The sequence below is a fragment of the Penicillium nucicola genome (genome assembly GCF_028828085.1).
Source record: "Penicillium nucicola strain IBT 29836 chromosome Unknown utg000003l, whole genome shotgun sequence".
Lineage (NCBI taxonomy): Eukaryota > Fungi > Ascomycota > Eurotiomycetes > Eurotiales > Aspergillaceae > Penicillium > Penicillium nucicola.
Window position 1 is genome coordinate 874,992 of NW_026643127.1, and position 25,177 is coordinate 900,168.

Consider the following 25,177-nt stretch of genomic DNA (forward strand, 5'->3'; position numbering starts at 1 on the left):
ACGTTACAGATTCATGCATGAAGAGGCTGTTCGGTTTATCCTGCAGATACGTGGCTTGGATGCATATATGATAACATTATGCTATTGTAACAGCGGTGTAAGAACTGTGAGCTGAATGGACCTACTGCAACTACGGAGTACTTGCAGAGCTTTTGTCTAGCCAGATTACCAGATCACGCCGGTGCGAGTCTCCCCCACTTGACCAGAGATCGTCCTACTTCTATTGCATGAGAAATGGGGCCAGAGGCACATGTGGGACGGTCGAGCAGTCTAGAGTCTCGGATCCTTACATTCTGATACATAGGCGGGCCTTGGAGATCGGTTACGTCTTAATCCTCTTTTGGGGGAAAGCTGCGCTGTTCACTACAGTACCCTAAGTTACTGTTCACTATTCGGGTTCATCAAGAAAACAGTGTCAAAAAAGCAATTTGTAGAATTACTCAGCCTAATCTAGTAAGACCGACTCGGCCACTGTTCTCAGCTAGTAATTATAGTGTTCAGAAATCCAGTCAACATCACGATCCTTATTATCATCGTCATAACCCTCCAGCTTTGTGCTCACTTATAACGCAGATTTTGGCGCGTGAACCGCGTCCTTGTAGACTTTTTCGTATACATTTGCACCGCGAATTGCCAATGGCTATTCCATAAGTTATTCTCGCTATATTAGTAGAATCAATCTAAGCGAGTTATTCTCGCTGCTAATTTTTCTTACCTTTTAATACAATGTTAATAGCCCTACCATACTTGGTAACGATAATAGATCTGATACATATCTGTTACCCCACTAGTAATAATGCTGATATAATTCGTAATCGCGTTTCGGACATCGCATTGAAAGACCTTCGTACTGTTCCTACATATTACATACCTACTCAGGTAGACATTCACACTCGACAGGCAGAACCATCTACTGCTAAGATGACTGTTACCACATCAACCACAGATGGTGCGGCAGCACCGAACTCGACAGGCATTCGAGTGGCCATTGTTGGACTGGGAATGGCTGGCCTAACGGCTGCTATAGAGTGTCATCGGAAGGGTCATACAGTTGTTGGATTTGAAAAAGCAGCGAGACCAACGCATCCGGGTGGGGAATACCTGTTCAATATGTGCTTGTGCGTGTTCTAACCGTCACAATAGGGGACATATTCAGTATCGGTCCAAATGGAGCATGTGTTATTCAGAAGTGGGGGAACGGATCCGTGGCCAAGTATCTGGATTCTGTCCGTTGCGCGATTGATACCATTGTCGTTTACGATGAGGCCGGAAAGGTCAAAGAACAGAAGGACATGGATGGATTCCGACCGGGAGAGGGATGGGTAATTAACAGATCTGACACGGTGAATGCTCTGTATGATCATGCTGTCAGTCTGGGGATCGACCTACGGTTCGGTCTGCCAGTCACCGAGTACCGGGAAGATGATGATCAAGCTGGAGTCATGGTGAATGGTGAATGGATCACGACAGAATGTGTCATTGTCAGTGATGGAATCCACAGCAAGGCTAGGCCGATAATTACCGGAGTTGATTCTAGCTTGACGAAGACTGGAAGTGCCATTTATAGGTGTGGCTATCCGGCTGAAGTTCTCAAAGGCTGTTCGGAAGCAGAATGGCTGCTTCAGGACTCAGATAAACATGACCAACTGAGCCACTTTATTGGAAAGGATATTACGATGCTGATGGGGACGGGAAGGCATGGAAAAGATGTGTACTGGGGCTGCATGCACAAGGTTAGTTGTCTCCCCCGCAATAGTTTTCTCAATGAAATCTAAATAACACTAAATCTCGCAGAGTTTCCACGATGTATCAGAGCCGTGGCTTCAGGTATCAGATGCCTCGAAAGCCCTCAAGTATATTGAACACTGGCCGGCCAAGGCCCAACTATCAGCTATTATCGAAAAATCTCCGCATGGCAAATGCTTTGATCACTTGGTTTTGGCCGCTGATCCGCTGCCAAGATGGGTTTCGGAGAAAGGTCGAATGGTTCTGATCGGTGATGCCGCACATCCCTTCTTACCAACAACAGGGCAAGGTGCAAACCAAGCCATTGAAGACGGGGCTGTGGTTGCAATCTGCTTGGCATTGGCTGGAAAGCAACGCATCCCATTGGGTCTGCGTGTAATGGAGAAGCTGAGGTCATTTCAACCCCGGATGCTTTCAATTATCATAGCTGACGTGCATCTTTAGGTATCAAAGGGTCAGTCTGATCCAGGATGGGGGTCTGAAGATGCTGCAGTCTCTCCACAAGGCTGATTGGGAAGCTGACAACAAGGAGGAGGTTCCAACAATGATAACACGTCCGACATGGATCTTTTCGCATGATTGCCAGCAGTCCGCCTATGATGAATTTGAGAAGGCGGCAAGTGCTGTTATCACGGGGACTGAATACCACCCGACGAACATACCAGCGGATGGATTGTTCCGAATCATTGATGAAACGATGGCCAAAGAGAAAACAGCCTAAAAGTATATTGCGCACTATTCATCCATCGATGTCAGAAACAAGTTTCCACTGCCATTTACATATTTGTGTCGGTTTAGCAATCGATATAAAGGAAATTTCCGAGAAGCTTGTCTTACCTAGACCTTTCGGCAGTTTAATAACTTTGTTTTACTTGTAAGACAGAAGCTAGATATAAATGGTGCAAGTCGTCAAGATATTCCCAACAGAAGAACTTGAGACTCCAATGGCGGACCTCAACGATAGGTAGAATGAATTATCACTTAGTTGAAACATCTTGGAGAAGAAATTCATTTCCATTATCTTGGGAATGCTTTCATACCCTGTTTTTCTCACTGCGCAATTGAGAATAGCCTCAACGCATACACGTAAATTGCTTGCCGGGGAAGGAGTCTCCTGTTTCCACACTGGGGATCCATCTGCAGGTGCAGGGTGATGTGTACCAGGTAACCTCCTGAGGTGGGCAGCCCAATAAATCCCGCATACATGTATGCCTCCTCTTCTGGGACTCCACTTAGGTACTGTTCCAATACTTAAAACCTATCAAATAGCGGTCAGGACTTGTAGACCATCAGTGAGGCACATCGTCCTGGGCATCAGATCTTCAGAAAACTGTTCCCTTGGTTCTAACAAACTGATTCATCTTTTAATTACAAACATAAGACGAAGTACACGATGGCACCTCGAACCACCAAATACACGGGTCAACTATGTGACAAACAGGTTCTTATTGTTGGTGGTTCCTCCGGCATCGGGTATGCCGTGGCTGAAGCAGCCCTGGAGCATCAAGCTAATGTGACAATTGTCGGATCGAACACCATCAAACTTGAGAAGGCATTGGCTCAGCTCAAGACCGCCTATCCAACGCAGACCACGGCGGAGCGGCTCCGGGGAATATCGTGCGATCTTGGGGACGCGAAAAATTTGGAGACAAACGTGCAAAGGATTCTGGAGTTCGCTGCCGCGGGCAACAAGGTCAACCATGTGGTAATCACTGCCGCGGATATGACACAGCCTCCGTCTGTTGCAGAGGTTACTGTTGACAAGGTCCAACGCACCGGCACAATCCGGTACCTTGCACCGTTGATATTCGCCAAATACCTGACGCAATTCGTAGAGCGGACTGCGAACAATTCGCTGACTCTCACGAGTGGTGCGCATGCCCACAAGCCGGATCCTGGGTGGACAGTTATCTCAGCCTACTGTGGTGCCGTTGAGTCCATGGCCAAGGGGCTGGCTATTGACCTGAAACCTCTCAGGGTGAATGTTGTTTCGCCCGGAGCAATCATGACGGATGTCGTGAAGGACATTCTAGGGGACTTTTACGACACGGCGATCCAGATGGCGAAAGATAAATCCTTGGTCGCGAGTGCAGGTACGCCGGAGAACGTGGCTCAGGCCTATTTGTACTTGATGAAGGATCACTATGCCTCTGGTACTGTTTTGGAGTCCAATGGCGGGATGTTTCTGGCTTGAACCATGTTCCTAAAGCCTTGATCATTTGGTACTGTGCACGGGTTGGACTGCAGCGTTATGTGTTCAATGGGATTGAATTGTCTGTATCTAAGCATCTATTCGCGGTGATTCGCGGCTCCCTTTGTGAACCATTGTTTGAAATTGACAAGATTGTCCGCTGAATGTCCCTGCGCTTCTCTGGCAGCTCGCTTACACTCAATAGCCGCTGTAGTGTCGGTGGCGTATTCGGCGTACCACTTACCACCACAAAAGTTCATATAAAAGAACATCATACGTGATTCTCGACACAGATGAGTTCCATCATCATGGACTTTAGTCCAGGAAGCCAGCGGCTGATAGTCGACGGCGGTGCCAGTAGCTGTTTCGCCTATTAGTATAGTGCAAAATGCAAAACGGAGGAATAGATGGACATGTTTACCTTCTGTGAATGCTGCAGCCAAATCTTCGAACGAGATTGTCTGACTGATTGCCTGGACATGATTTCCATTGTAGCGTGAAGGATTCAGGAAGATTCCGTGGACAATGTCGCCAAAGTCGTCTTCCAAACTGACCCAGGGCATCTGGCCATCGCCACCGTATGGAGGAATGGCCAGAGTCACTTTCTCCCTGCCATCACGATACCAGGGGAATCCACCCCAAACCCTACAGAAAGATTCCTCACCCCAACATTCCATGAATGAAGCAGGAAGTACAGGGACGAACGTGGTAAATTTCTTCTGGCTCCGAGCATAGTCCTCAGCTAAGCTTTTGCCTAATTTCCCTCAGTGTCAGTGCGTTCAGACCATAAAGCCGAGCCATTCAAGTTATAAGGGGTCACATACAATCAAATCCTGAAATGTGAATCCGACCTTTTGTGGCTCGATGGATATTCGCCGCTGAGCTGTAGACCACATGTTCTACATTGGCCATTTCCGCAGCATCCAGGATGGCGGTATCCAGGTCATAAATATTAGGGCCGTCGAGGCTGTCTTCGTCGTCCTATAGAGTCCCAGATCAGTTAGTAAGTTCTATTCAGGTATACATAGTGCATTTTGGGAATATAGGAATATTCACAGGACCGTCGGAGTTACTGTTGATGAAAACACCCCAGCTTCCTTGAAAGGCAGCAGTCGTCTGTTTCCGATCACGTCCATCCGCGACCACGAGTTCAGCTCCCAGTTTAGCAATCTCTTGGGCTTTTGGAGACTCTCGGTCGCGCGTGATGACCCGCACTTCAAAGATATGATCTTTATGGGAGAGTAGTGACCGCACCACTGCGCTTCCTTGATTGCCTAAGGAAGTCATTAGCTACATTGTGGACAATACATCAAGATAAATTTGCTTGATTACCGGTACCGCCGAACACAGTGATGAGCTTTTTGATTACTGTCATTTTGTCGATACGAGGGATGTTTTTCGTAGATCGGTTGAGTACAGTGGATATATAAACACTGACTCAATATATCTTTCCGGCGTTGTTTTATGTCTACTGGTGCATATTATTTTCAACAATCAATAGGACAAGGTGAAGGAATTGTGATGACGTGGTTCAGGCCTGAGTTGTACAATAGTATGGTACGTCGCAGTGCATATCTCCTTGCATTGTGCATAGGCATGGCGCAGAAATTAGGGGGAAACGAAAGAGTTTTGCATACATACTCTATCTGCAGGTATAATATGGGAATTATCCATCGACCCACTTGACTTGATGCATAAATAGGCATCATGCACCATGCATGTCGCTCAGGCTCTAGATCTATCTTCATCAGCTAACTACAGTACGATTTCCTTAGATCAAGAAGTAGCGGTGAGAAGTCTGGTAAATGAGTCGGCCCAAGTCAGTGAAGTGTACTTGAGAGATATGACACTTTTGAGCACTATTTATAATCTAAAAGCCTGACAAGGCTGCTCTATATTGTTCCTCGCGCAGATTTCCTCATATTCAAAGAAGCCGATTTATACGAAAGTTGAAAATTTGAAACATCTCTTCTTCGGACAGCATGACCGTCAGTGCAGTTGAGCAATCGTGTCCGCCACCGGTCACGACCAAAGGTTCATCACTGAAGTCTGGTCAATCTTCCTTTGAAACTTTGAATCGCTACTCCTCGTTCTCCGATGAGCAGCAAAAGATATGGTGGGAGAAGACCGGACCACTCCTAGGGAAAGTCCTAGCCTCGGCTGGGTATGACCTCCCTCGCCAACTCGAAGCCCTCACCTTTTACTCCCAAATTCTGCTTCCGCTTCTCGGTCCTTTCTCTCAAAGTTACCGCAGCGCGATAACAAGAAGTGGCCTCCCTGTTGAGTTCAGTGTGAACTATCAGCAACGAGGAAACACTAAGCCTGTCGTCCGGATTGGCTTTGAGCCCGTCGCACAGGCTTCTGGCACACCAGACGATCTATACAATCAAATACCGATCACGGTAATGATCAGTCGGCTGAAGCAACTCAACATTCCCGGATTTGACGACGAATTATTCCAGCATTTCCTTCTGACTCACACCGTTGATGCCGATGAGAAAGTCATTTTGAGCGGTAACAAGATGGAAGGCAGTAGCCTGACCTCCCAGGCAGCGTTCGGGTTTGATCTGAAGCCGGATAATATCTCCATTAAGGGATACACCTTTCCAGCACTAAAGTGCCACGCCAGGGGCGCCGGATTTGGGGCAACCATCGCCGAGTCCATCACGCAGCTCGAGCCACGCATCGGCCACTTTGGGTCCTTTGATATGGTAAACGCCTACCTCGAAGAAACAGACGGCTACAGTCAGTTTGCCTTCTGGTCCTTTGACTGCGTGGCGGCCTCAAAGTCACGACTTAAGTTGTACAGTGCACACAACAATGTTGTCTGGGACAAGATTGAGGAGATCTGGACGTTGGGTGGACGGGCTAATTCTCCAACCGTACAGAAAGGTTTGGAGTATCTGCAAGATCTGTGGAAGCTCACAAAGGTGTCAGAAGGGCATCGTGCCTTTACTGGCGGCTTTGACGACGGGCAAGACTCAACGCCCACTCCCATGGTTTGGAATTACGAGATGAAAGCCGGCGAATCAGCACCATTGACCAAATTCTACTTCCCGGTTCATGGAGAGAATGACGAAAATGTGGTGCGAGGGCTTGCGCAATTTCTGATCAAGATTGGTTTGGCCGAGTATGGGGATAATTATGAGGAGATTGTCCGAGACTACTTGTAAGTCAGGCTCTACTGATGCGTCCATAAATTTTAACTGACAATCTACAGTCCCAAACGCGATATTGCGAAAACAGCCCGATTAACTTCGTGGATTTCGTTTGCCTACACTGAAAAGACAGGTGTATATCTTAGTGTCTACTACCATTCTTCTGATGATTATCCATGGACTGAGGAAGAAGAAGAAGAGACAAACAAGCAGTAGGCGGAAAGAATTGAGTCTTTTAAATCGAGTCTCTACTTAGCTCTTCATAAATAAATTCGCAGTATCCCAAGGGCAATTTCAGTGCTACAATTGGTACCCGCTTATAGATCTCCAATGACGCTTGAGCTATGATATTTTGAACATTTACAATTAGACATGGTTGATTGGGGACGACGGCCACCATCAAACATGAAAGAACTTTTACATAGGGCACATTCAAAACCTAAAAGGGAAAAGAAGGTGATTTTTTTCTGTAGCGCATATTCACGAAACGGGGCTGACTATATCATAAGCTGTCTAGAAGAGAAAGAAATGTGTCATCAACATCAATTTCGGTTTCGGGATATTGAATCACTCCTTGGTACTGGGTTTGATCTGGCTAGCAATTTGTGCCATGAGAACATCCGGATCTTTCTCAGCGACCTCCCACTCGCTCGAGATGATCTTCCGATGCTTCTCACTGCGCGGTGTAAACTCTGCTTCAAACGCGACCGGGGGCCCAATAAGACCCTGCTCTAGATTCAGGGTGTCAATTTCTACCTTCTTCCCATTTTCGTACCCTGGAGATATGTTGAAGCCCCATAAGATGCGGGTGACAGCAATGTGCAGTATCTCCCTGGCCAAAACTTGGCCTGGACATTTCCGTCTGCCAAATCCAAAGGCACCCAGCGGGAGATCATGGTTCTCTAGCCAACGCTCAGGATGAAACTCGAGTGGGTTGTCATGAATCTTCTCATCGAGATCCAATGACCAATTGTTGGGGATAATAGTGGTCCCACGTGGAATCCGGTAACCCATAAACTCGCAGTCCTCATCACCTTCATGTGGAAACCCAGCCGGAATCAGTGGTCGCCATCGCATGGTTTCTGTGAGTACCGCACGGGTATATGGCAGGTTCACGATATCGTCACTTCTAGGCAAACGATCCGACCCGATAACGCGATCAATTTCCTCCTGTGCCTTCTGCATCGCCGCGGGGTTGGCTGCTGCAGCCATCACTAGCATGCGTAAAGTCCCTGAGATAGGCTCGCTACCAGCGTCAAAAATGAAGCCGATGATATTGGCTAACTCGAGCTCTGACATCTGCGCTTCATCCATCCCTAATGCTTCACGCGTCCAGTTCCACGTCCCGCTGTTCTTGCCGTTGTTGAAATTGTCCATGTAAAGCTTCATCACCTCATGGCGCGCTGAGTCGGCACTCCGCTTCCACGGGGCCGCCCATGTGGGGAGAGAGTTGAGGGCTGGAAACAGTTCGACCAGGATCCCTAGCTTCGTCGAGGACGCCTCAGCCACATGTTTAGAAATACGAGACATCTCCGTCATAATGTGACTCTGCGCTGTTTCCACGCGAGTACCAAACGCAAGGGTCGCATTAATGCTGTAGGAGAATCGCTGGAAAATGGTTTCGAAGTCCGAGTTTGTCAGAAGGTCGTGCAGAACTTGCTTGGTTTCGAGGTCCGGAACGGGGTGATATTGAGTAACCCAGGCTGGGCGAAGACATCTCGTTTGGATTCGATGATGGATTCGCCATCGAGGACCATACGGCATCAGACCAGTATTAATTCCCTTGTAGATACATTCACCCATGTACACCATGCGTGGGCGCGAGTTGAGCACGCTCTGTTTGTTGTTGAGAAGCTCAACGGCGACTTGGTGAGATCCCACGCAAACCATAAGTTTGGGACCCATCTTCACGGTAACCAGTGGGCCATATTGGTCGGTCCATTTCTTGTATTGGCGGCATGGGTCCTTGGCCGGGAACTGATGTAGATTTCCGATTAAAGGCAGTGGCTTTGGACCCGGAGGAAGGGGTTTCTGAGTTAGACGCTGCAGAACATGCCATGAAAACCAGATAAGGAATGTTGCCAAACCAAGAAGTGGCCACATGATTGTCTGTTGTAGTGGCTGGTAACGAAAGCTGATCGACTTGTGTGAAGATATATATATATGCCATATGGAAGTGAAAAAGAGCCAGTTCAACCCCCTTACTTCGTTTATCATATCCCCAAAGCGGTGTTGCAGATAAAATTTAAAATCCTGCACATCGGCATACTGGATTCCTGAGAAACTACAGAGCGGGTACGGGCTACCAGCAGGGGATGTTCAGATTGCGGTCAAGGAGATGGACTGATCATCGTGTTGTGCATATGGTTTCTTATGGATGCAATACGACCTGTGTAGTTGTGATATTGCAGTTAAAGTAGATAGCGTCTTGCATCTTGCATCGCTGGGATGCTGTATTTCCACTATTCTTTTGTAGAGAATCAAGGTGGACACTGATCGACCTCTTATTTACCAATTAGTAATGCTAGAATGTGATCGAAACTTGATATTCTCATTTTACTCGGTCTTTTGCGAAATTGACAATAAGCAAGTCGAGGCACATAGGAGCCTTACAAACTTTCACTCATGGCATCGGACAAACGTCGTCCTGATTCTTGTCTCTCAATGCTGATTGTCACTATGGAACACATCATTTGCCATACTCTCTCCCAAAATATTCTCTGACAGTAAGAAGGGTCTCTCTCCCCTTGCCTCGCTTTGCCTTGAAGGCTGCGAGTTTCAATTCGGCCGCAGTTTCGATCTCCGATATTCCATTGGGATAGTAGTCCCCATCTCTCATTTGTGTGTAGATAAACATATTCTGAACACCATCAAAGATTCCTGCCTTCATGTCGGCGATATCCACACAAGGAATGAATCGTGTCTTCTTTCCAGTTACTGCTAGATGTTAGTATTTGTCTCCTTTTCGACCACGGTTGTAAAGTGCACTCACCAGCGCTATAAGTAGTAGTCATATTGGCGGCCGAGAGTAGATCTGCATGACACTGAACCAAACGGCGGTTCCAACGCAGGGGTTTCAAGAATATGCCATGGACAATGTCACCAAAATCATCGGCAATGCTGATCCAGGGCATCTGTTCTTTCCCACCCCATAGAGGCAGTCGACAGGTTGAGATGCCCTCTGAATCTTCCTTCACAGGGAATCCACCATAGAGATCCGCGGTAAATTCGCCAATCTGCTCTAAGTACCATCCCACCATAACGGGGGTAAATGTGTCAAACCCGGTCGCGGCCTGTCCTACCTCTTCGATTTTTGCTTTCACTGTTGAAATTAGCGGCCATCATTTTAATATCAAACAGTGCGAGAATGAGATTCCAATTACACACCATCCAAAGAGTTCAGGGACACTTTCCCATTGGTCAACCGGCTGACATACGGAGCTGAGCTGAAAACCACATGTTTAACCCCAGCTGCTTCCGCGCTTTTGATAATCTTGCTGCCCAGCTGGACAGCTTCATCATCAGGATATATCTGCATATAAACAGCTCAACTGTCAGTTTACTGTGGGATTGAATCGTTTATTGTATCAGATGGCCAAACCTCAGTAAGTAGGTTGATGAAGACACCCCAGCTTCCGTCAAGGGCCTTCCTCAAATCCGAAACACTACTTCCATCCGCCTCCACAACCTGGGCGCCTAACTCTTGTAAGAGCTTCGCTTTTTCTGACTTCAAATCCCGTGTAATGCATCGCACTGTGAACTCGGGGTTTTGGAGTATAGAACATGCTACAGATCCACCTTGATTACCTGGGCCGAGAAGTGTTAGCCATTTGCTACCCCTGTTAACCTGGAATGAACAGAGAAGTACTTACCGGTTCCACCAAATATGCTGATCACTCTCTTCTGAATCGTCATAATGCTGTCTGCGGAGGGGTATACTCAATGTATCCGTTGAGATGTTGCTTTGGATAGTAAATGAGTTGATGTGGACCGCAATACAAACCAAACATATATTTTTTTCCTGCCACGCTACTATTTGAAAGAAAAAAAAGAAAAGTCGAGATCACGAAGTACTGTACTGACATATTTTTTATGCATCTATTCTTGGGTCCAGGTCTATTGCGTGGCACAGCAATGCCAGGTGTTGAGTGGCTAATGGCTCACGCCAGTGGAGCCCATTGCCATGCGAGCCCCTTGCTCATCTTCAACTTAACTCATGCAAGGATAATTGCGAGCAATGGAAGATAGATCAGGAGGCATGAGATACACTTCGGATGTCTCATGGAAACAGGTCACTACAGTATGATTGCTTTTGGTGGATACCGGCCGCTCTATGATGCCGGTTTATGGCCACTGGCGTACATGGACTTTTACCGAAAATGCAGCGCTTTACCGCGATACCTGCGGACAACACACCGTACATGCTATAATGACTCCAACCTCTCCATCCTGACGCAGTTCTAGGGGCATATACATTGTACAAATAGGCGATTGGAGAAAGTGGCTTATTCATACGTTGTACCGTAGATCCTTTTCGATATTTGCAATTCTTCTCGTTACATATCGTAAGATGTAGAGGCTTAAGAACAATAATGCCATTGGCTTCTCGTGGTACATTCCAGCAAGTGAATTTTGACGCAGGAGCAAAAGAATGTGTACTGTAGTTCTAAGCGATATCAGGAATTGTTGCAGGGTATGACAGAATGGACCACCCGAGTGCCATTTACCATGGAAAAGTATATGCCACACTGATGCTACCTTCTGGCCAGGTGTGCTAGAATAGCCTGCCACTCTAGCATCTCTTCAGACATCTCATCCAGCGGTCCCCATGCCTCTTTCAATTTATCTAACACCCCGCGGCCCACTCGCCCTTCAATAATGAGCTTGTAGAAGTACTGCATCAGTCCCCGGTAGGCACTGTCGAGCGATCCCGAGATCCAGGCGTGATGGGCGCTGCATGCCTCCCCAACTAGAAACATGTGGCCATCGGCGGCTGGGCTGACGAGCTCGGGGTAAAAATGCCGGAATTGCCCAGGCCCGAAATAGGCGAATGCCCCCGAGGCGGAAGGATCATCATACCAGTTGTAAGCGTGAAGACAGACGTACTCATTCTGGATAATTTTCAACATTCTGCGATATCCGTATGGTCGAGAGGAAAAGGAATCGGTGTGGCTTTGGTGTAGGAGAGCGAGATTATGGTGCACAATATGCTCGAGTTCCTTCTTTCTCGCTCCATCTGAGTCCTGTCCTGTCAATGATGCTATTTGCTGGGCATCCTGTCCCCATGTATACGAGCACAACAGAACTGTGGAGACATCTTCTGTATTTGTCCCGGACGAAGGATACACACAGGTCCGAATGGGGAGGTCGGTCGATGCCTGACCACCCCGGATTTGACAGTATTTCGTCCACCATGCTGTTTTGAACTTGACCGCAATCTTGGTCGAGGCATCATAATGAACATTCTGAATCGCGGTTCTCTGACCTGGACTCAATATTCCTTGTCCCACAGCTATGCGACGAATACAAGGCAGACTGGCCGTACTGAAGACGGCAGAGTATTCTCTGGATTGTGTCTCCCCTTCGACCTGCACGGACATCGGATAGTGGGAGTCTGCCGTCTGGTATTCGATGGATGTAACACGGGATCCTAAGCTAGGCTTTCTAGACAGGATGGCTTCCATCTTCTCAATAACGCGGGATGTTCCTCCTGAGACGCGATACCACTCCACGCTTCTGCCAGATGTAGTAGGGTACTCAAAGTCCATGTAATCCAAAACAGATTCAGATAATGACTGATCATATAAACCTGACGCACTAGAATCGAAGAAGAGTCTGTGTTAATGGCACTTGAATAGTTAGAAAATAGAGGTCATACTAACCTCAGTACGGTCTCCATATGGCAAATGGAATAGAAGTCAAGGCCCCTGTAATTTCGATATCGGTTAGCATACACTTTCCATTTCTGATTCTTTTGCCTTTCTTTGGCTGAATTCACCCACATCTTGACTTTCAAGAATTCTCGCGTCGTCATATGATCATACTTCATGAGCTCCGCGAAGCCCTCTTGGAAATCATCCGCCAGTCTGGATATGAATGGAGTAAAGGCTCGTTTCAATATGCTGTCAGGACCCTCAGAAACAGTCCCGTGAAAAATGTTGGTCTTCAGCAGTTCGAGTTCATTTGGGAAGAGTTATTTACTGGTTTGGAACGAGACCACCGTTCGATATGCTGAAACGGAATGGATCATGTTCTGCTTCATTCGGTCTGTTCGAGGGTATTGACACCCCATTGAACATTGTTGGGCAATGCGGCGCCTCGTAGCAGTATGGAACAATATCCACATCACATCTTTCAAAAAGGTCGAACGTCCTACAACAGCGTGAGATGATTGAAAATGCCAAGTCCAATCTCGACCTTTACCTTTGTAGTGGTGGGATCTGAAGGCCCATCATATCATCCCAGTGTCAGTCAGACAATTTCTTACGCCTCGGAACTACGGTGATGTAACTAACCTTGGGAAACCTCATTGCTCCTGCATCATAGTAATCACTTGCTTTCGGTCCAAACCGATGTGTATACACTCTGCCCCCTGTTCGCTTATTTGACTCGAGTATCTCATAGCTGAAGTTTGGAAGGTGTAATTCATCCAGTAGCATGGCAAGATAGAGACCGGAGATTCCCGCTCCGATAATACATATCCGGATGGGCATCTCCGCACAGGAAGCTTTGTGTGGAAATGAAGGTAAGATTGGTGGTCTCGGAAGAGATCTGGAGGGCGATTCGTGTCCAATATCAATAAACAAAGTGGGCGACAGCCATATCCATTCACTCTCTTCGCAAATGATGTCCGCTTGGCGGATTTCATTTGAAATATGACATTTGACAATTTGCTGGGCCCATTTAGCTCGGGTTGAGACCGAATTTCCTGCCTGCTTTGAATTGAAATCAAGCGACCTTTCCATATCACGTAGAGCCGTTGTTTTCCCCTTGAACCTACCAGCAAGGATTTTTAGCCAATTGATTCCACTATGTGGCCAAAATTGAGCAACTCGAGGTACACAGAGCTTTTCCTCGTTGTGCTCCATGTGTTTCACGGTGGCTAGTGTCATTTCGCTATCGTTCACGGAATTTTCTCACCGATGGTGCCCTTTTACCTCTTTCCACATTAAAAAAAACGCCACATGCTAGGCTCGCTAAGGTATATATCTTCTTACTTCACAAAAAGAATACTTGTTCGGCCATATTGCTACTAGCTGCGTATACTCACATTGGCCAAAGGCCAGACTCTGACGACAAAAGGTGGAACTCCCGCAAAATTATTATGCATTAATAAATTGGCGGTGTAAGGTTGCACAGCTGCACATGTATGCATAAGAATGGAGCCTTTTTCATCTTTCTATCTCTTGCAGCTATGGAATGTAAGTCTCATGTGATGTATCAACAACATCAAGGGATGCCGTACGGCTCCACCATTCTATGGATCTGAAGATGCATTAGCTTCAGATCTCGTTTTGAGCAGGTGGCTGGGATTATCTGTCTACCCCTTCTCATCTAGCTAAGTCAAGAACCCCCGTATTTATCAATTTCCACGGCTAAATATCTTCAGAATGTCAGTTCTTGAAAGCTGGAATGTTGGCTCCGCGACAAAATCTCATCTCAACAACACATTGCTCAGTCGACTAGCAGTCGCATTTATAGTGTACCAAGTGATTGCAGGATGGTACAGATACTACCGCTCCTGGGTTAGTAGAAAATAACAGTTTTCCGCTTCACTGTGCTAATATCTTGTAGGTAAATCTCCCCGTTGTGGGGGCCAAAGGACTCATTTCATCTCGAAAGGAGGGGTGGCGATGGGCTGAAAATGGGATGAGAATTCTCCAAGAGGGATATGAAAAGGTTCGTAAGCCCCAGCCTTGGTTTCATATACCTGCAAACGGACTAACATACAATAGTATGGAGACTCTGCTTTCCAGTTTCGAACTGCACGACGGTGGGAGGTCTGTCTCTGCGATGATGCATTGGTCAAAGAGTATATGAGTCTCAATGATGACTATATGTCACTTGATGCTTTCAATGAGAGAATGTTTGAAACTAGGTACACTGCTCCTGGATTCGCGCATTCGCTTCATCATATTCCTGTCCCTGTTCTGTCCAAGGCACTCGCATGGTCGCGGGTGCGAACATCCGGGAAAGATGACCTCTACTTTCAGGAGCTTGTCGATGAATTGCAATTTGCCCTTGGCTCTGAAATCCCAGTCACTTCAAATAGTAAGTGCGTATTTCGGGTGGGAATTCATTAATTGCTAACGCCGGGTAGGAGATTGGCAGGAACTCAACTGCCTTCATCTCGGACTTGGTCTGATGCTGCGGCTGATATCCAAGGTACTTGTCGGGGATCCCTTATGCAGAGATCCCGTGGCTGTCAACCTGTTTGTCAAATATGGCTCAGCAGTGCCGGTGAGCGGCCCGAAGATCGCATGGTTGCCAACATTCCTCAAGCCGTAAGCTTCTCCTGGGTTCTCGCTTGAGTATTTACCCTGTTTATTGTTCCAATTTCACCGTCTAACATTTTTAATGCCTTCAAGATTGCTTGGGCCATACTTCGCTGCGTCACGTATGCATACCCAGCTTAGCAAGCTCGTTGCGCAGCAGATCAGGCAGGCGGAGGGGAAGACTAAAGAACCACAAGTAAGTCAATTTCAGCTTCGGATATTGCATCGCTCATAATCATCGCTTTTAGAATATCGGTGACTGGATGTGGAAGTGGGTAGAAGAGGAAGCTGCCGGAGTGTATAATGAGATCCATGTCGCTCAACTGGTGATTGCAGCCCTCTTTGGCTCCGTTCATTCGGCTGGAATGGTATGTTCTTGAGCTAACTGATAATCCACTACAATCCAACACACTGACAATCTATGTAAGGTTCTTGCCACATGCCTCTTTGAAATCACCCTTCGACCAGAGTACATCGAGCCACTACAGGAGGAGGCGAAGCGGGCTGAGCGACAGTTTGGCGTCCTGGGAAGGGAGGCCATTGAATCCATGACCAAACTCGACAGCTTCATCAAAGAGTGCCAACGATATAGGCCACTTGCTCCGGGTATGAACATTATATTCAGTTTTTACCAATGCACTTCACGGTAGCTAGCTAACTGGATACCTTTCTTATCAGCTTCCCTGGTTCGAGTAGCCACACAAGACTATACTTTCAAGAACGGTCTTACCATCCCCAAGGGGACGTCTGTTCTAACACCAAATCTACCTATGCTTCGAGATGAGCAGTACTATGATCGTCCTCATGAGTTTGATGGCTTTCGGTTCCATCGACTCGGTCAAGCAACCGGCCGGCCGGACTCATTCAAGATTGCAGGACTGAGTCCCAAATCGCGGCAGTTTGGCGATGGCAGACACACATGGTGAGTCCAAATATTCATTTTCATTGACCTCCATAGCATTAGACTGATCGAAATGGCTCTTCAAAGTCCTGGGAAGCAGTTAGCCGCCGATATGCTTCGACTCATTTTGGCCCATATTTTGCTGAACTTTGATATTGCTGGGCTTGACACAAAACTCTCCTCGACATATCCCACAATTGACCAACGTTTCATTTTCATCAGAAAGCGAGGGTAATATAATGTGGGCCGCAAAATTGCGTCGGTACCCAAAATGACCTACAAACCATAGCAATATGATATTCATGAAATGAATCGATGTTTCAGTGATATGATTACCCTTTTACTTTTGGTATGATAGCTGTATCTGACAATAACATATTGTGATGGGTTTCTCAATATCTCAAGTTTGTCCTGGATGCCTCGGGTAGCGAGTCATGCTATTGGGAGGGGACTCTCATCTAGTACAAAATCATGAACGCTAAACAAAATTTAGATTTTCGATTTAGCAAGAAATTATGCTCAGTAGGTCGCATTGTCAGCCATGCCTAGTACCCTACCTTTTTTGGGATTGGGTTCAGATAAGATTAGGCTATGCGGAGGTCTAGGTACCACAGTTGATTAACTAATGTTAACTTTATCCAGGGAGCTTTGTTAAATGACAAACCAGAATATTGGAGATGAGATGAAGGTGTGAAGAATATTTACTTCGGCCGCATGGATTGCCTAATTGGCCAAGTGTGCAGGCAGAGGATAACCCTTACGATATCTACTTCTCTACATGAAGTGTGCTATTTACCTGACTCAGTGCGATCCTGAATATTTATTTTAGAATATTGATTTGCATTTTAAACTCATAATATTTCATTTTCCTGCTAAGCCAAAGTTCCGTCTAAGCCAAGATATTCAATGTTGATCTCGCGCGTCCGAAAGCAAGCCTGTTTATCTCCTCATCATGATGCGTACTTTTCGTCATGTCCTCCCAGTAACCCATCGAGGTCAGGTACTGTGCGCTTCGCAACACTGTCATCCAGATCATACTCAGACTTGACCCTCGTGGTTGCTCGACCTTGCGCCCATCTCCAAGGGGTGATCCTATACAGCCTGAACTGGCTTGGAAAAGATCAATGACAGGCCATAGGGGGTGGTGCTTTCCAATTGCGTGTATTTGGTTTTCGATCTGCGCCAACCATTTTGCACCATCCATGGGTAGCAATGACATCGATGTGGCCTGGATAATAGCTTGCCAGAAGTCTTGGACGAGCAAACCATCCTCGAGGACAGTTAGACTGACTGTATCTGCAGCAACCAAAGATGCGTGAATGGTCTCAAAGACGATGACGGTGGCAACCCAGTCCACAGGCGCAATATAGATCCAGGAATTGTCCTCCTTTGCGTTGTATCCGCCAGCATTGATGGCGGCCGAAACGGTGCGCCAAATCACATCATCCATGTTGGAAATACCATCCGCAACTGAGCCCATCATGAGACCTGGCCGCACAATTGAGAAAGTCCTGTCGTGTCTTCCGTGGCACTTTACATAGTGCTGAATGAGCATCTCAGAAACTGACTTGGTCTGGCTGTATCCCTCGGCTGCAGACAGTGAATCGTAAACTTCTTCCGCAACGGGGACTTGCGTTTCCCCAGGCCGTAGAGCCGAGACATACGTAAAGTTGGTGGGATGGGCACTGGACGATAAAGCCCGCAGGAACTCAAATGTACTTTGAACATTGCTAGCTTGCAGGACATCGTAATCGTAAACCCAGTGCACCATCGCGCCATTGTGAATGATTGCATCAAAGTGAGACTCGGAATTGCCACAAAGAATCGACCATTGATCATCCGACAGACCCAGTTGAGGGAGTGCCAGATCCCCTAGCCAGACGTCAATCATGCGTCGGTAGTCGTCCCTCCACCACTGCGCCAGTCTCGCCGATTGGATAATGCGAGCCATTGCTTTGGTGACACTGGTAGTTCCCCGGACAAGCACGACCACAGATGACACATCGGGGCTTACAACCAACTGTTGAAGCAGTCGCGAGCCCAGGAATCCTGTACCACCAGTGAGAAAGACGGACCGCGCTGCTGGAGCTATGTGTTCAGTTTGAGGCGCATCACGACAGAGAGTGGTGACCTTTGAACTCTGCAGATTCTCCACGGCGCCCTTCAGCCTTTGATAGTCAATCCACCAACGGGCCTGTTTTGTGTCTGGCTGTGACAGTTTTGCGGGAGATCTTTCAGCGAGGATGATCTCGGCAATCATACGCACTGTCAGGGAGCTCTGGAAAAGCGTCGTTGTGGGAATGGTAACATCATACTCGCGCGCGATCATCCGCGCGAAAGCCATCATATCAATTGAGTCCATACCCAGTCGCACCGGTGTGACATTACGACCGGCGATTTGGGTTTCATCTGTGCAGTCGTCCGTCCCGCTGGGAATAGAAGCCGACTGGGACGACTTGACACGCTCGTTGAAAATATTTACCAGCCAATGTGAAAGCGTCCAAGCCACGCTTTCGTCTTCGTGGAGAGTCTCCTCGTCCGGGCTTACTGCCAAACGTCCAAGTTTGAATAGTTCTGCCGCTGGCAATGCGGATGCCGTCCGCTGAAGAACCTGTCGGTTGACTTTGCCGGATACAAGTAGTGGCCACCGCGGGAGTTGTAGGAACAGAGATGGAACCATTGCTGGCGATAAAGCGTGCTGAAGCGCTTCCTGGGCTCTGAGAGCTAGCGAAGTGAATGTAGGAGAATGCGAGGAAAACACTTCTTGTTCTCCTGGCGCATCTTTAGGGTCATCGTCGGCGTGAAGGTGGATCATGGCCACAAGGACAGGATGGACATTTGCCCCCCCAGGAATAATTACTGCTGCAATTGCCATGCAGTTCGCATCGAGAACCTGATGAAGGTGGTGTTCGAGCACTGGAAGATCTAGGCGCTGACCGCGAACCTTGATCTGTTGGCTAATACGACCTAAGAATGTGCAAGTGCCATCCTCGTTGTACCGTCCAAGATCTCCGGTTTTATACAGACGGTTTTGTGGGTTAGAGGTAAATTGCGATACCCAGTCAGCAGACTCGAGAAACACTTCTCCCGTCTTCTGGGGGTCGTTCAAGTATCCCCGTCCAACAATCGGGCCCTGAATAATAATCTCGCCAATTGTCCCAACAGGCACTAAAGAATGATGATTCTCTTGATGTACCAGCCAAAGACGTGATCCCATTCCTGCTCCAATATTGCGCACATCCATGTTTGCAGGGTCGATTGGATAGGCCGAGGCGCCAGTACAGCACTCAGTCGGCCCATATCCACAGAGAAGCCGAACGCGAGATCCCCAATATTCCGCCTGCGCAGGTAACATAGATTCTCCGACCGCAACCAGAGTCTCAAGGCTTGAAACATCGCCCGTGTCAATCAATCTTAACATTGATGGCGTGATCACCATCCAGGTGGCCTGGAATCGTCGAATTGTTTGAACAATGTCATGGCGACAATCTTGTTCTGTTGGAACGCACACCGTCCCTCCGGCGCAAAGGGTTGTAAGAATCTCCACAGCAAAGGAGTCAAAGGCGTAAGAAGAGAGATGAAGGACTCGAGATGCCGAGTTGATATGAAGATGTTTCTGCTGAGCCACAGCGGCCGCGGCAAATTGGCAGTGCTCGATCATCACTCCTTTTGGTTGACCCGTCGATCCGGACGTGAAGATAATGTAGGCGATATCTTTGCTTGTTGGAGATTGTCCGGGTGCAATCTGAAGTTGGCTAGGGCAATCCAGATCTTCCAACTGGGGACCAATTACATACACGGAGTCAAGCCCAAGACCGTTGGCCTGGGCGACCAAATTCTCGGACGTCAGGACTAGTTTTGCCTCGACTCTCTGGCAGAGGGCCTGATGGTGAGCCTGTGGCTGGTCTTGATCTAACATGATAAATGGGGTGCCGGCTTTCATAGCGGCGAGAATGGCCACAGCAACCCATCGTGAGTGAGAAAAGAGAATGCAGCTCACAGTACCATGCAATGTACCTTTGGCTTTCAAGTCTGAGGCAGCTATTGAGGACAGACGATCTAATTGGGCGTATGTCAAGTCGCCATCCCATGCGGACAAGGCGATCTTGTTGGGCCGAATAGTGGCCCTCTGGCCGATCACCTCCTGCACGCAGTAGTCACAGCTCTCTGGTATATCACTATGCCACTTCGAAAGCTGAGCTCGATCGCCACGGCAGAGCAAGTCGATGTCACCAAGCAATCGAGTGTCTTCTCTGAGCTCATGAAGCAGATGACTGAACTGCTCGAGCATCTGCGACGCCTGTCGCTGTGAGACCAGGGCTTCATCTACAAGCAAAGTGTAGGACTGACGTTGTGGATGAGGGTGGCAAATGAGGATCAGCCCAAATCCGGGGAATCCTTGCACACCCCCTCCTAGACGAACCTCAATATTGCCCAGTACTGGTGATTCAAATACCTCGGGATCGGATTGTACCACGAGCAGACTGCGGAATTGACACGCTAGAGCGGCATCGGAGCCCGTACGGGCAATATTTTGCAGACCGGAGTGCTCGAACGGAATTCTTCGAGTCATTGTTTCTTCCATCTGCTGAAGCATGTCCCGAACGGTCGATTGGCGCTGAAGTTGAACCCTAACGGGGACAGTGCTCAACGTGGGCCCAGCTACTGCTTCAATGCCAGGAAGATCTACCCGGCGCCCGTCCATTACATTGCCAAATACAACATCTTGTGTGCCACTGTAAAGGGAAAGTAACATCGCCCAAGCCAGGCATAGTCGTGTCGTTGGGCCGGCGACTGTAGCCGGGGCAGATGATGTGGTCAAGGGCATTTCAACATCCCTGTGGACGACGGTTGCCGCTCGAGGATAGTAATCCGGAGCTGGATACTCAGGGAAAGTGATCGGCTGGACATCAGCCATCTCACGCCGCCAAAATTCAGCAGTGGCAATAGAATCCTGCTTCTGTTGCAGATGCTGGACAAAGAGGGAGAACGGCAACGGTTGCACAACAGAAGAGCCCTGGTAGGTTTGCTCCACTAGCCTCAGTAACAGTGAAAATGTCCATCCGTCGTATATGGCGTGATGAATTGTGATTGCCAAAGTCTCCGGCTCTGTTGCAACACGACTTAGGCGGAACAGCGGTGATCCGAAGGCTATTTCAACAGCACAGTCACCCGTCAAAAAACTATCGACATCTGGGTATAACGTGGGGACTATTTCAGTGTTACGGATCACGACCTGGAATGCGGGGCTTCCAGAAATCTGCACGATCCGGGTTCTTAGTGTAGGGACCCGCTCAATGACCAGTTTCCAAGCATGCTCGAGGCGATCAAAATCGGTAGTCGGAGGAACACCGCAGAGAAATCGGTCGACGTACGCGTCCGACGCCGATCGGGTAGTGAGAGTGAGCAGACCCTCTTGCAACGGTGTACAAGGATACATATCCTCAATTTGAGCATCAGAAACACCGCACTGCGTGGCAGCACTCTCTCTCAAGGCTGTAACCCGATCTTCAGGGATCATCAAGGAGAACGGAACCGGTACACAGGCACGAGCTAGCGTCATCTGTTGGACTGTTGCTGCGAGCTCAGTCAGAGTCCAACTTCCGGTAAGAATGTCCTCCACTCGCGGAGTTAGGCCATTTTCTACTAGATGTCTTGCCAGCTGAATTGCTGTGACGGAATCGCCTCCAAGCTGCCGGAAGGATGTCTCCATGTCGATCATGGATTTATCCATTCCAAGGATTTTAGCAACGTTATCAACGATGAGATGCTCGGTCTTGTTCTTTGGAATTTTGGGGCATGGAGAACCACATTCGGATGATGATGACGATGTAGACTTTGGATTGAGCCAGGACACAAGATCTGTATGGGACAGTGTGCACACAGAGGCTCGCAAGCGCTTTTTATCCACCTTGCCGGTAGCGCCGAGGGGGAGACGAGTCAGCGGAATCAAAAAGGCTGGTACCATGAAACGAGGTAGACAGTGGGAGAGCTCGTTTTGTAATTGTGTAGCTTCCATGATGTATGTGACTGGATCGCGTATAGGCCGCGTGGTAGGGGCCAGATGCTCTTCCTCAGCCCACTCCGCACCGGCAGGAGTTTCAATAAAGCCTATCAGCACTGGGTCCGTCCTTTCATGGCGGCCATCTAATAACACTGCGTCTACAGCGACCTGGCGCTGTGGCTGGAGAGTGCGGATGGCCACCTCCACAGCATCCACATCAACACGCTGTCCGTTGATCTTGACCATAGTGTCCTTTCGCGAGACATATCGTACACTTCCATCAGCATTGTATTGGCCGAGGTCTCCCGTTTTGTAGAAATGACCCTGTACTGGAGCCGAGAACATCGACCGCCACTTAGGCGGCGAAACGAACACCTGCTCGGTGCGAATGAGATCATTCAAGTAGCCCCGACCAACAATGTGACCTTCAATAACCAGCTCACCCACTGCTCCAACCGGACTCAGGTGGTCAGAATCATCCGGCCGCACGATCCAGATGTGGCAGCCAGCGCCACGACCGAACGTCCCTGGAACCCAGCTCTTTGGTACAATTTCACAGCCCGCTGCACCAGCACACTCCGCAGGACCCCAGAGATCAAAGAGACGGGCGTGGTCTTTCCATTGCAATACGAGATCTCGTGTCACGTTCTCGCCTCCAAGAACGATGCTCTCTAGACCGGGTAGATCGCCGGGCCGATAAGCGCGTAGCATGGTTGGGGTGAAGAATGCCCAAGACGCGCGGTGATCTTGAATAAAGGTACCTAGATCGAGAAGTCGCTGAGTTTCGGATGGAATACAGAGACAACCACCACGGGCTAGTGCATACCACGTCTCAATGACGCTCATGTCGAAGGCGTATGAGGAAAATTGCAAAATCCGAGACGTAGGTTTTACATTGACTGCAAGGCCGTGGTAATGCGCCGAAGTTGAAATAGACTGATGAGTTAGAAGTACTCCTTTTGGATTTCCGGTGCTACCTGAGGTGAAAATCACGAATGCCAGATCACTGGGATCTGAAGATACCGTAGCCAATGTCACATCGGAGCAGTTTTCGGAGGCCGGCGCGTTTTCGAGGACATCAGGAACAATCCAGGGAACGCGTTGAATACCTTGAAGTCGGTGAGCTTGTGAGGGCGAACAAAGAATAATTCCAGCGCCGGTTTGCTCGAGAATTCCTTTGACGTATGAGTCGGGATGACTGTTGCAGAGACCAACACAGGCTCCACCAGCCTTCAGGACGGCCAAGACGCTGACAACCATCCATTTAGACTTTTCAAACAATAGAGGTACAATTGTTCCTTTGGAGAGCCCGCTGTGCACCAGCCGAGAAGCCAGGCTGTCAGAGAGCGCATCAAGCTCGCCATAGTTGAAGTTTCCATCCCATGCCGAGATCGCGGGAGTGGAAGGGTCATTCTTGGCATGGGCAGTGACCATATGATGAAAGCAACTTGAGATTGGTGGGAATGTTTCACTGTTCCATTCATGAAGCGTTGTTTGGTCAACAGTTGGCATCATATTCAAAAGTTGCAATGACTTTGTCGAGCTTGAGATGATCTGGCGAGTAATGTGTGCAAACTGATGCATTATCCTGACAGCAACATCTATGGAGCCCAGGGCAGAGGAGTATTGAACATGAAAGAAGAAACGACGTCCTGATGCTCCTGGCACGATTATTAGGCGCAAGATCTCGTTGTTCTCAAGATCAAGATTGGAGTGATCTTTCCAATTTGAAGGATGCTTCGCGGCTTGAGAAGCACCAGCTATACCGTCACAGCTATCAGAGCTCCATGGCATAATGACTGACACATGGGACCCTTGTACATCCTCACTCCCATTCTGCTTTGAAGTGACGAACTCTGAGCCGGAGGCACTGAACTGCTGTTGTTGTTTTTCGAGGTCGTCGAGAACAGTTTGTATATTATGTTCAGATGAGACATGAACAGTGGTGCTATTCTTTGCCTTTCTGATCACTGTACTGTTTTTGGCCTCAATTATATCTGCTTCGAGCTGAACAGCAATTATATCTGCTTCGAGCTGAACAGCTGTGGAGCATCCGTATTGGGCAAGTAGAACTGCCCAACTGAGACGAAAGATGCTCGACCAAGGGACAGTAACTCCTTCCCTGGCAGTGGTAGGGATGGAGACAGCCTCATTTAGACTGAGTGCCTGCTGATCTTGAGAACTACCGGGGAGGGTTGTAAAAGGACTTCGTGCTGTAATGTGCAGCCATTGGTCCGAAGGTCCAATGATTGTTTGCCCTGGCTGCTCCATTGTCACAGCCTGCGTATGGTAATAGAAGTTCAAAGACTAGGAGATTGAAGCTGGGAATAAAGACAATTTCTAATGCCGGATCCGAAAGAAAGACAATCAGGCCTGGGTTGTTCTTGATCATCTTGAGCTAGAAATTCCATATCAGCCGTACATGCATGAAGAATTGGAATGTGGCCCCGATCCATCCAAACTACTAGTCTATGATCACACCTAGATGCTCGATGCATGACCATATCATGCAGTCATGCAACTTTACACTCACCGTACCATATGGGCATGCCCAAATCAATTGAGGTCTTCCACATTGCGCCTCCCACCAATTAGTTCTTCCAAGTTTGTGTTAGATATTGATCATGGGAATCCTCCTTGCATCGACCATGATCAACATTGATCCCCCTACTTGACGCATCA

The 25,177-nt window shown here is 48.2% G+C and overlaps 9 protein-coding genes across 9 annotated transcripts; 4 read left to right on the forward strand and 5 right to left on the reverse strand.

The window, feature by feature from the left end:
- Window positions 1-921: 921 nt before the first annotated feature.
- Window positions 922-2,467, forward strand: fqzB (FAD-dependent monooxygenase fmqB; the record flags this gene model as incomplete). The annotated part of the gene is made up of 4 exons (XM_057126334.1): window positions 922-1,090; window positions 1,144-1,733; window positions 1,795-2,138; window positions 2,191-2,467. The coding sequence occupies 4 exons, from the start codon at window positions 922-924 to the stop codon at window positions 2,465-2,467; spliced, it is 1,380 nt and encodes a 459-aa protein (XP_056985224.1).
- Window positions 2,468-3,139: 672 nt separating this feature from the next.
- N7511_003910 (uncharacterized protein) lies at window positions 3,140-3,940 on the forward strand (the record flags this gene model as incomplete). Its single annotated transcript, XM_057126335.1, has 1 exon — window positions 3,140-3,940. The coding sequence occupies one exon, from the start codon at window positions 3,140-3,142 to the stop codon at window positions 3,938-3,940; it is 801 nt and encodes a 266-aa protein (XP_056985225.1).
- Window positions 3,941-4,035: 95 nt separating this feature from the next.
- Window positions 4,036-5,312, reverse strand: N7511_003911 (NmrA/HSCARG family protein; the record flags this gene model as incomplete). Its single annotated transcript, XM_057126336.1, has 5 exons — window positions 4,036-4,298; window positions 4,359-4,691; window positions 4,762-4,918; window positions 4,994-5,211; window positions 5,270-5,312. 5 exons carry the CDS (start codon window positions 5,310-5,312, stop codon window positions 4,036-4,038), a joined length of 1,014 nt encoding a protein of 337 aa, XP_056985226.1.
- A 607-nt stretch (window positions 5,313-5,919) lies between these two features.
- N7511_003912 (uncharacterized protein) lies at window positions 5,920-7,311 on the forward strand (the record flags this gene model as incomplete). Its single annotated transcript, XM_057126337.1, has 2 exons — window positions 5,920-7,106; window positions 7,158-7,311. The coding sequence occupies 2 exons, from the start codon at window positions 5,920-5,922 to the stop codon at window positions 7,309-7,311; spliced, it is 1,341 nt and encodes a 446-aa protein (XP_056985227.1).
- A 351-nt stretch (window positions 7,312-7,662) lies between these two features.
- Window positions 7,663-9,198, reverse strand: N7511_003913 (cytochrome P450; the record flags this gene model as incomplete). The annotated part of the gene is made up of 1 exon (XM_057126338.1): window positions 7,663-9,198. The coding sequence occupies one exon, from the start codon at window positions 9,196-9,198 to the stop codon at window positions 7,663-7,665; it is 1,536 nt and encodes a 511-aa protein (XP_056985228.1).
- Window positions 9,199-9,784: 586 nt separating this feature from the next.
- On the reverse strand, window positions 9,785-10,633 carry N7511_003914 (NmrA-like family domain-containing oxidoreductase himF; the record flags this gene model as incomplete). Its single annotated transcript, XM_057126339.1, has 3 exons — window positions 9,785-10,032; window positions 10,088-10,417; window positions 10,483-10,633. 3 exons carry the CDS (start codon window positions 10,631-10,633, stop codon window positions 9,785-9,787), a joined length of 729 nt encoding a protein of 242 aa, XP_056985229.1.
- Window positions 10,634-11,849: 1,216 nt separating this feature from the next.
- N7511_003915 (flavin monoamine oxidase family protein) lies at window positions 11,850-12,994 on the reverse strand (the record flags this gene model as incomplete). Its single annotated transcript, XM_057126340.1, has 2 exons — window positions 11,850-12,912; window positions 12,978-12,994. The coding sequence occupies 2 exons, from the start codon at window positions 12,992-12,994 to the stop codon at window positions 11,850-11,852; spliced, it is 1,080 nt and encodes a 359-aa protein (XP_056985230.1).
- Window positions 12,995-14,705: 1,711 nt separating this feature from the next.
- On the forward strand, window positions 14,706-16,726 carry N7511_003916 (cytochrome P450; the record flags this gene model as incomplete). The annotated part of the gene is made up of 9 exons (XM_057126341.1): window positions 14,706-14,840; window positions 14,890-14,994; window positions 15,051-15,366; window positions 15,416-15,599; window positions 15,684-15,786; window positions 15,839-15,958; window positions 16,019-16,196; window positions 16,269-16,512; window positions 16,579-16,726. The coding sequence occupies 9 exons, from the start codon at window positions 14,706-14,708 to the stop codon at window positions 16,724-16,726; spliced, it is 1,533 nt and encodes a 510-aa protein (XP_056985231.1).
- Window positions 16,727-17,380: 654 nt separating this feature from the next.
- N7511_003917 (uncharacterized protein) lies at window positions 17,381-24,766 on the reverse strand (the record flags this gene model as incomplete). Its single annotated transcript, XM_057126342.1, has 1 exon — window positions 17,381-24,766. The coding sequence occupies one exon, from the start codon at window positions 24,764-24,766 to the stop codon at window positions 17,381-17,383; it is 7,386 nt and encodes a 2,461-aa protein (XP_056985232.1).
- Between the last annotated feature and the right edge of the window lie 411 nt (window positions 24,767-25,177).